This window comes from Orycteropus afer, unplaced genomic scaffold (genome assembly GCF_000298275.1).
Source record: "Orycteropus afer afer isolate SDZICR_OR568_19922 unplaced genomic scaffold, OryAfe1.0 scaffold00032, whole genome shotgun sequence".
NCBI classification, from domain to species: Eukaryota; Metazoa; Chordata; class Mammalia; order Tubulidentata; family Orycteropodidae; genus Orycteropus; species Orycteropus afer.
Genome location: NW_006921619.1, coordinates 7,973,746 through 7,983,163, shown reverse-complemented (window position 1 = coordinate 7,983,163; position 9,418 = coordinate 7,973,746). Strand labels below are relative to the sequence as shown.

General features: G+C 38.4%; 1 protein-coding gene across 1 annotated transcript in view; it reads left to right on the top strand.

The window, feature by feature from the left end:
• Nucleotides 1-7,664, top strand: part of EHHADH (enoyl-CoA hydratase and 3-hydroxyacyl CoA dehydrogenase) — a 94,752-nt gene extending 87,088 nt beyond the window's left edge. The window contains exon 7 of the mRNA XM_007935959.2: nucleotides 6,403-7,664. Within this exon, the coding sequence (XP_007934150.1) occupies nucleotides 6,403-7,664 (1,262 nt within the window). The remainder of the gene's footprint in view (nucleotides 1-6,402) is intronic.
• Nucleotides 7,665-9,418: the final 1,754 nt, after the last annotated feature.

Here is a 9,418-nt window from a genome sequence, read left to right as displayed (position 1 = left end):
ATGTCTCCTTTTTTTGGTATTTTCACCTAAATTCTTCTGCTAATTGGGGTTTAGTCCAATTCTGTATCCTTCCCTTCAAGGCTCAGGGGTCCACGATTATCTTCTGTGTCTGTGTTAATTGGTTTCCGTTTTCTTTGTTGAAGAGGGTCTATGCAATCCTTCTGCCTAGTCCACCATCTTGCCGGAACTCCTCTCATTGCAGCACTATTTAAAATAGCAAAGAGATGGAAACAACCTAGATGGCCATCAACTGAAAAATGGATAACCAAACTATAGTACATACACACAGTGGAATACTATGCAACCCTAAAGAACAACGTAGAATCTGCAAAACACTGCATAATGTGGATGAACTTGGAGGACATTATGCTGAATGAAATAAATCAATCACAGAAGGACAAACACCGTATTAGTCTGTTACTGTAAAAAGTCAAGGAAAGGTTTATATATGGAAGGTAATTATCTTTGTTGGTTACCAGTGGTGGGAAGAGAGGGGAGGGAACACTGTCAGATAGGTAGAGACAAGTATTGATTTGGGTGAAGAGAAGGGCAATGTACCAAATGTGAGTGATGAACATGGTGGCATTGAGGAAGAGGAAGACGAAGAGAGTGCATGAGATGTACAGACAACAAAGATGAACCCTTTTGGACATACAGCACTGCATTGTCAATGAAGGCAAGCGTTGATTTACAGGTAGATAGATGGTTGGACAGCCTGGACTATTAGGTATGTCTATGCAGGGGAGAGTGTGCCCAAGACCATGTATTGTATTAGCAGACAGTGTTTCTACAAGTGTATTTGTATGTTCTATAAGAATTCCCTGGTACATGGTAGAGCTGATAAGGCGCAATGTTGCAGTCACTTCTTGGCCAAAGCCAGCTGCCCAGAGGGAGCGAGTAGTTGGACTTTTGGGCTTGGGACCATAGTCGCAGGGCACATCAAGCTCAATTGGCATAACATACTACCCAAAACATTGTTCCACATTCTACTTTGGTGAGTAGCGACTGGGATCTTAAAAGCTTGCAAGCAGCCATCTAGATGCAACAATGGTTCTTTCCTCATCCAGAGCAAAGAAGAATGAAGAAAACCAAAGACACATCGAAACAATTATCCAAGCAGCTGGTACACCATGTGATCCTCAGCCTATATGACTATGAGACCAGAAGAACTAGATGGTGCCTAGCTACCACTGTCAACCACTGAGAGGGGTATCTCTGGGAGATCCTGGATAGACTGGGAGAATGATGTAGAACAAAACTCAAAATCATTTAAAAAAAAAAAAAAAGTTCTAGTTTTGCTGGTCTGATGGAGCCTGAAGGAACCACTGAGACTATGGCCCCAAGCTGACCTTCAGGTGTGGAATTGAGCCCACTCCTGTGGCTTCCCAGGAGCTCTGGTAGCATAGTGCCTAAGGCATTGGACTGCTAACCAGAAGGCTGGTGGTTCAAACCCACCAGCCACTCCTTGGAAGGAAGGTTGGGCAATTTACTTCCCTAGTGATACTGCCTCAGAAACCCAAGGATAGGTTGCTATGAGTCAGTTCCAACGCGATGACACATAACAACAACAACCTGTGGCTTTCAGCCAAACAAAAGACAGGCATATGAGCTGAAGGTTTATATTAGGTAGATACACTCCTTGGAGAGATCAATCATGGAAGAATAGAAAGGCTGTGCACATTGGGATACAGCTTGTGGGGCAGGAGTGCAGGGGAGGGAAGGAGACAGGGAAGAGGTAACTATGGGGAGGAAATTGGAGGGGAGCGGTTGCATTGTGGGAAATTGTGGTCAATGTCATGAGGCAAAGTATATGAAAGCTGCTGTATGGAAAGTGAATATGCTCTGTAAACTTTCACTCACTATTAAAAAAAAAGGTTTTAGGAGATATTTTTGGTTTAAAGTTTAAAGATTATCTCAGGACAATAGTTTCAGTGGTTTATCAAAACTTCAAGGCTCAAGGAAGTCTGGATTCCATGAGAATTTGAAATTCTTTACTACACTTATCTCCCCTTTTGATCAGGATTCTTCTATAGACTCATTAATCAAAATATTCAGTAATGGTAACCAGTCACCATCCAGTTCCTCTGGTCTCATGGCAAAGAAGGCAGTTGTTCATGGAGGCAATTAGCCACACATTCCATATCCTCCTTGTATTCCTTACTCTCTTTCTTCTGTTGCTCCAGATGGGTAGAGTTAAGTTGTACCTTGGATGGCCACTTGCAAGCTTTTAAGACAATAACCACTATGCAATGATCTAAGAAGTAGAATAGAAGCACTAAATATGTTATTAGGCCAATTAAGTGGGATGTCCCATGAAACCATGAATCTAAACCTCCAAACCCATGAGGTTTTTGATTGTACATAAGCAGCCTAAGCAGCTACTTTTTTTTTCCCCTGGTCATAATTATACCTATCACAACTTTTGCCAATTAAGCTTTTTACAAATGTACAACTTATTGATAGCAATTATAATAGACTATGCAACTCTACTCTTAATCAATGTGATATTTCCATCACTGTTAATCGCCCCTTTTTCCCCTCCTTCCCATCCCTGGTAACTAGGAATGAACTTTGTTCTCTATACATTAGCCTTTTCTTATCTTTTTACATAAGTGAAGTCATACATATTTGTCCTTTTGTGATTGACTTATTTTACTCGGGACTGACTCGATGGCAGTAAGTTTTTTTTTTTTCAATTGTCTTCCAGCCTATCTATATTGTAGCATGTACCATGATTTTATTTCTTCTATTGGCTAAGTAGTATTCCATTGTATATATGTACCACATACAACTACCAAACTCTTTATCTATTCATCCCTTGATGGCATTTTGGTTGTTTCTACCTTTTGGCTACTGTGCTCCAGGGAACATAGGTGTACAAGTCTCTGAGTCTTTGCTTTCAGATCTTTTGGGTATATACCTAGGAGCAGAATTGCTGGGTCACATGGTAATTCTATTTTTAGTTTTTTAAGAAACTGCCATACTATTTTCCAAACAGATGTACCATTTTGCATCCCCCAAACAATGGGTAATGGTTCTAATTTCCCCACATTCTTGCCAGCATTTGTTGTTGTTTTTGTGTTTTCATCCTAGCCATCCTAGTGGGAGTGAAATGGTATCTCATTGTGGTTTTGATTTGTATCTCTCTGATGGTTAACAATGCTGAGCATCTTTTCATGTGTTTGGTGGCCATTTGAATGCCTTTTTTGGTGAAATGTCTGTTCAAGTCCTTTGCCCACTTTTTGATTGTGTTATTTGTCTTTTTTTTTTTTTAGTTGTAGATGTATTATGTATGTTTAGGTTATTAGGTTTTTGTTGGATATATAGTTTCTGAAGCTATCCCCTCATTCAGTAGCTTGTCTTTTCACATTTTTTATAAAGTTTTTCAATGAACTAGTTTTTAATTTTTATAGGGTCCCATTTATATATTTGGTCTTTTGCTGTTTGTGCTTTTGTTATTATATTTGATAATCCATTGTTCAAAGCTAGTCCTGACAGTGTTGTCCTGACTATTCCTCTAATAATTTTATGGTTTTAGTTTGCACATTAGGTCCTTAATCCATTTTGAATTTGTACATATTGTGAGGAAAGGGTCCTTTTTCCTTTTTCTGTGTGTGGAAATCCAATTTTCCCAGTCTCTTATTGAAGAGACTCTTATTTCCTAATCAAATGGACTTAGCACCCTTGTCAAAAATCACTTGACCACAGATGTGTGGGTTTACTTCTGGACTCTCAATTCTATGTGCCTGTTTTGATTACTGTAGCTGTATAGGAAGTTTTAAAAATCAGGAAGTGTAAGTCCTCCTACTTTGTTCATCACTTCCAATATTGCATTAACTATTCAGGGCCTCTTGCTATTCCACATAAAGTTGAGGACTGGCTTTTCTCTTTTTTTTTTTTTAATTGTGATTTGGGTGAAAATTTACAGAGCAAATACACTTTCCATACAGCAGATCACATACACTTTGTCTCATGACATTGACAATTTAGCACAATGCAACATCTCCTCTCCCACTTCCTCCCCCTAGCTACCTCTTCCCTGTGTCCATCCCTCTATGCACTCCTAACCCCTGAGCTGTCTCCCTGTGCCTGAGCAGCCCTTCTTTCTCTTTCTTGTTCTCTCCAAGGAGTGTATCTGCCTCTGGTAAATGCTCAACTAGTATGCCTGTCTATTGCTTGGCTGGAAGCCACAGGTGTGTGTTCAATTCCAGACCTGAAGAGCAGCTAGGGACCATAGTCTCAGTGGTTCCACCAACCTCCATTGGGCCAGCAAACCTGTTCCCCACTTTTTTTTTCCCAAATGATTTTGAGTTTTGTTCCACATTGTTCCCCCTGTCTATCCAGAATCTCCTACAAAGATCCTCTTCCAAGTGGTTAACAGTAGTAGCCGAGCACCATCTATTTCTTCTGGTCTCATAGTCATATAGGCTGCAGATCGGATGGTGTACCTGTTGCTAGGACTGATTGTTTCCATGAATTTTTGGTTTTCTTCATTCTTCTTGGCTCTGGACAAGGAGAGACCCATCATTGCATCTAGATGGCAGCTTGCAAGCTTTTAAGATCTCAGTCGCTACTCACCACAGTAGAAGGTGGAACAGTGATTTGTGTAGTATGTTATGCCAATTGAGCTTGATGGAGGACTGGTTTTCCTCTTTCTGTAAAGAAGACTGTTAGAATTTTGATCTAGATTACATAGAATCTATAGATTCCTTTGGCTAATATTGATATCTTAACAATATTAAGTTTTGCAATCCATGAACATGGAACATTTTGCCATTTATTTAAATCTTATTTAATCTCTTTCAGTAGTGTTTTATAGTTTTCATTGTATAAGTCCTTCATATCCCTGGTTAGGTTTATTCTTAGGTATTTTATTCTCTTAGATGATATTATAAATAGAATTGTTCCCATAATTTCTCTTTCAGATTCTCACTACTGGTGTATACAAACCCAGTTGATTTTTGTTTGTTGACCTTGTACCGTATATAAGATCATATCATCCATAAATAGAGATAATTTTACTCCTTTTCCAATCTGGAGAGCTTTTACTTCTTTTTCTTGTCTTATTGCTCTGGCTAGGACTTCTAATACAATACTGAACAGAAGGGAAAAGGGGGAAAGCTCTCAATCTTTCTCATTAAGTATAATGTTTGCTGTTGACTTTTCAGATATGTCCTGAATCATACTGAGGAATTTTTCTTCTACTTCAATCTTCTTTAGGGTTTTCAGTAAGAAAAGGTGTTGGATTTTATCAAATGCTTTTTTTCTGCATCTATTTTACTTTCTTGATAGTGTTCTTTGAAGCATAACATTTTTAATTTTGGTGAAGTTCAGTATATCTTTTTTTTCTTCTGCTGTTTATGCTTTTGGTGTCATATCTAAGAAACCATTGCTTAATCCAAAGTCATGAAGAATTACTGCTAAGATTTATGTCTAAGAGTTTTATAATTTTAGCTCTTATGTTCAGGTCTGTAGTCCATTTTGAGTTAATTTTTGTGCCTGGTGTGAGGTAGGATCCAACTTTATTCTTTTTCATGGGGCTATCCAGCTGTCCCAGCACTGTTTTTTGAAAAGACTGTTCTTTCCTTACAGAAAGAACACTTTGGCACTTTTGTCCAAAATCAATTAACCATAAATGTGTATTTCTAGATTCTTGGTTCTGTTCCTTTGATCTATATGTCTATCCTTTGGTCAGTATCACACTGTCTAAAATACTGTAGCTTTGTCTTAAGTTTTGACATTAGGAAGTAGCGTTCTCCACCTTTGTTCTTTGTTCTTGTTTTGGCCTTTCTGGGTTTCTTGCATTTCCATATGCATTTTAGGATCAGCTTTTCAATTTCTGTAATAAAAAACCAGCTAGAGTTTTCATAAAGATTGCATTGAATCTGTATATCATTTTGGGGAATGTTGCACTCTTAACAATATTAATTATTCTCATTTATGAGCATGGGATATCTTTTCTTTTATTTAGACCTTCTCTAATTTCCTTCAATAATGTTTTATAGTTTTCAGTGTATAAATCTTAAACATCTTTTGTTAAATTTATTCCTCATTATTTTATTATTTTTGATGTTATTGTAAATGGAATTGTTTTGTTCATTTCATTTTCAGATTGCTCATTGCTAATGTCTAGAAATGCAATTGATTTTTGTATATTGACCATGTATCCTGCAACCTTGCTGAACTTATTCTAGTAGTTTTTTGGTCTTTTTGTGAATCCTACTCATTTGTATATCCTCTGAAATACTTAAGACAGTGCCTAACCTTAACTAATAATCTGTTGTATTCCTTAAATCAATCTCTTTAATTCCACATTGCCGCAGATGCCTTTCATCCAGTGAGAAAGTTTCCAATTCTCAATACCACTGAATTCTTGTTTTCCTCCTTCTCTCCTATCTGCAGGTTTGGGCACAATGGGCCGAGGCATTGCCATGTCTCTTATAAGGGCCAAGATACCTGTGATTGCTGTGGAATCAGACAAGCAGCAGCTAGAAACTGCAAACAAGGTGATAACCTCCTTCTTGGAAAAGGAAGCATCCAAAATGCAGCAGGATGGCCACTCTTGGTCAGGACCAAAACCCAGGTTAACTACATCTATGAAGGAGCTTGGTGGTGTAGATTTAGTCATTGAAGCAGTATTTGAGGACATGAACCTGAAGAAGCGGGTCTTTGCTGAACTGTCAGCCATATGTAAGCCAGAAGCTTTTTTGTGTACCAATACTTCAGCCCTGGATGTCGATGAGATTGCTTCTTCCACTGATCGTCCTCACTTGGTCATTGGCACCCATTTCTTTGCACCAGCTCATGTCATGAAGTTGTTAGAGGTTATTCCTGGCAAATATTCGTCTCCCACTACCATTGCCACTGTTATGAGCTTATCAAAAAAGATAGAAAAAATTGGAGTGGTTGTGGGGAACTGTTTTGCATTTGTCGGGAATCGAATGTTAGCTCCTTATTATAATCAGACTCTTTTCTTATTAGAAGAAGGCAGTAAGCCAGAGGAGATAGATCAGGTGCTGGAAGAGTTTGGTTTTAAAATGGGACCCTTTAGAGTGTCTGATCTTTCTGGGTTGGATGTAGGTTGGAGATCTCGGAAGGGGCAAGGTCTTACTGGACCTACGTTGCCTCCGGGAACTCCTGCCCGAAAACGAGGCAACAGAAGATATTGCCCAATTCCTGATATGCTCTGTGAACTAGGACGAATTGGCCAAAAGGCAGGTAAGGGTTGGTACCAATATGACAAACCATTGGGTAGGATTTACAAACCTGATCCCTGGCTTTCCAAATTTCTGTCACAGTACAGAGAAACCCATCACATTGAACCACGTACCATCAGCCCAGATGAGATCCTTGAACGCTGTTTATATTCACTTATCAATGAAGCATTCCGTATCTTGGGAGAAGGGGTGGCTGCTAGACCAGAGCACATTGATGTTATCTATTTACATGGATACAAATGGCCAAGGCACAAAGGCGGGCCCATGTTCTATGCGTCCACAGTTGGGTTGCCCACAGTGCTGGAGAAGCTGCAGAAATACTACAGGCAGAATCCTGATATTCCTGAGCTGGAGCCCAGTGACTATCTGAAAAAACTGGCTTCCCTGGGAAATCCTCCTCTGAACAAATGGCAAACCTTGGTGGGGCCCCCAAGCAGTAAGCTGTGATTCAGTCTTTCAGTTATGCCTTACATGCTGGCATCAGGTAATACACACTGAATTTCAGTAAAATTCAACCCAAGGATACAGAGTAAGACTGCTCTGAAATAAAAAGCAAAAGAAACACTATTTGGCCAACTAAACCTTCTTTTTGGGTCTTCTGTCTGATAATTCTAATGAGTCAAATCTTTAGGAATGTGCTTTTTATTCTTCTAAATTTGCACCTATCAGAGAAATTATTTCAGTCACAATGAATACAGAGAGAGTCTCATGAAAAGTTGAAGCTCCACAGTCATTGGAGAAATGTGCCATCAGTTAAATGATAAATGCAGCTAAGTCATAAATTCATTTAGACTCTTTCCAAACTCACACAAACAGCAGTGATGTGAAATATTATGGATGATTTATTCAACAAACATTCATTCAGCACTTCTTAGCATCTTACTTGCACTATCTGATAGCACTTGACAGACCTAAAGTCCAGAGAGTCATGGAGCCAACATAGAAGCCTGTGATGAAATTTAGTCCATAGTCTTAGAAGAGGAGTGAACATGATTGGTGAAGATAGCAGTGAGGGTCTCTGTGAGTGGTCATGGAAAGCTTTCCAAGGAAAGATAGAGGTAGTAACCAGAAAAAATGACGATGTCAAAGGCAGAACAGTATTGAGATTATGGGCAAAACAGAGTTGGGAATTGGTGAGAGAATCAAATACTGCAGACCAGAATGTGGAACTCAAGGTAGCGTGGTGAGTCATGTTCATTGGATGACTTCTGTTCAAGGCCCAGTAACATAAGCACAGTTGTGCTTGCTGCTTGCACATGGAAGGGGCTCAGAAATGTTTGTTGGTAATTTCCTTGAGAGTGTGGGATATCCTCAACCTGGTTTTATTCTTCTGTTTATGGAGAAGTAATGGAAAATACTAATTTGTTGACTTAGTGTTAGAAGATTGCTTAGAGAACATCTAACTTTCTGGGATTTTTTTACTCTGTGATAGTATAATGGTGCCAGTGTCCCTGTCATAAGTCTTTGTCATATTGGAAATGGAAATGGTTCATTCTTGGAAATCCTGGAACAATTGCACAATAATAATTTTGTTATAGCTGTAAGAATTGTTTTTACTTTTTGCCTTGTGTGCTTAAAAATTAAGGGTCTAGGCAATGCAAAAACTTGTACACAAATGTTCATGGCAGAATTATTCACTAGAGCTCCAAAGTGGAAACAATGTACCTGTCTATCAACTGATGAATGGATAAACAAAATGTGATCTATCCGTACAGTGAAATATTATTCAGTCAAAAAAGGAATGAAGTATGATACATGCTACAACATGGATGAACCTTGAAAATATTATGCCAACTGAAAGAAACTGGTCACAAAAGGCCACACTGTATGATTCCATTGATAGTAAAATGAGTAGTGATTGCTAACAAGTATAAAGTTTCTTTCTGGGGTGATGAAAATGTTATAAAATTATTATGATGATGGTTGCATACCTCTAAAATCTATTAAGTTACATACTTTCAATGGATGAATTATATGGTATATGAATTCTATCTCAATAAAGCTATTAACTACTTTTAAATAAATCAATGTGCTAAAGTTGTTGTCATTCAGTGTGACATAAATGAACTGTCTTCACATTATTTTCACCTGTGAACCCAAACAAAATTACCGAAAGTTCTGATAGAGAAATCTTGAATGAGCTCCTTGAATGAATATAGAATAAGTTTTTCATTATTACAAAATAATTCTAAAGTGTGCCT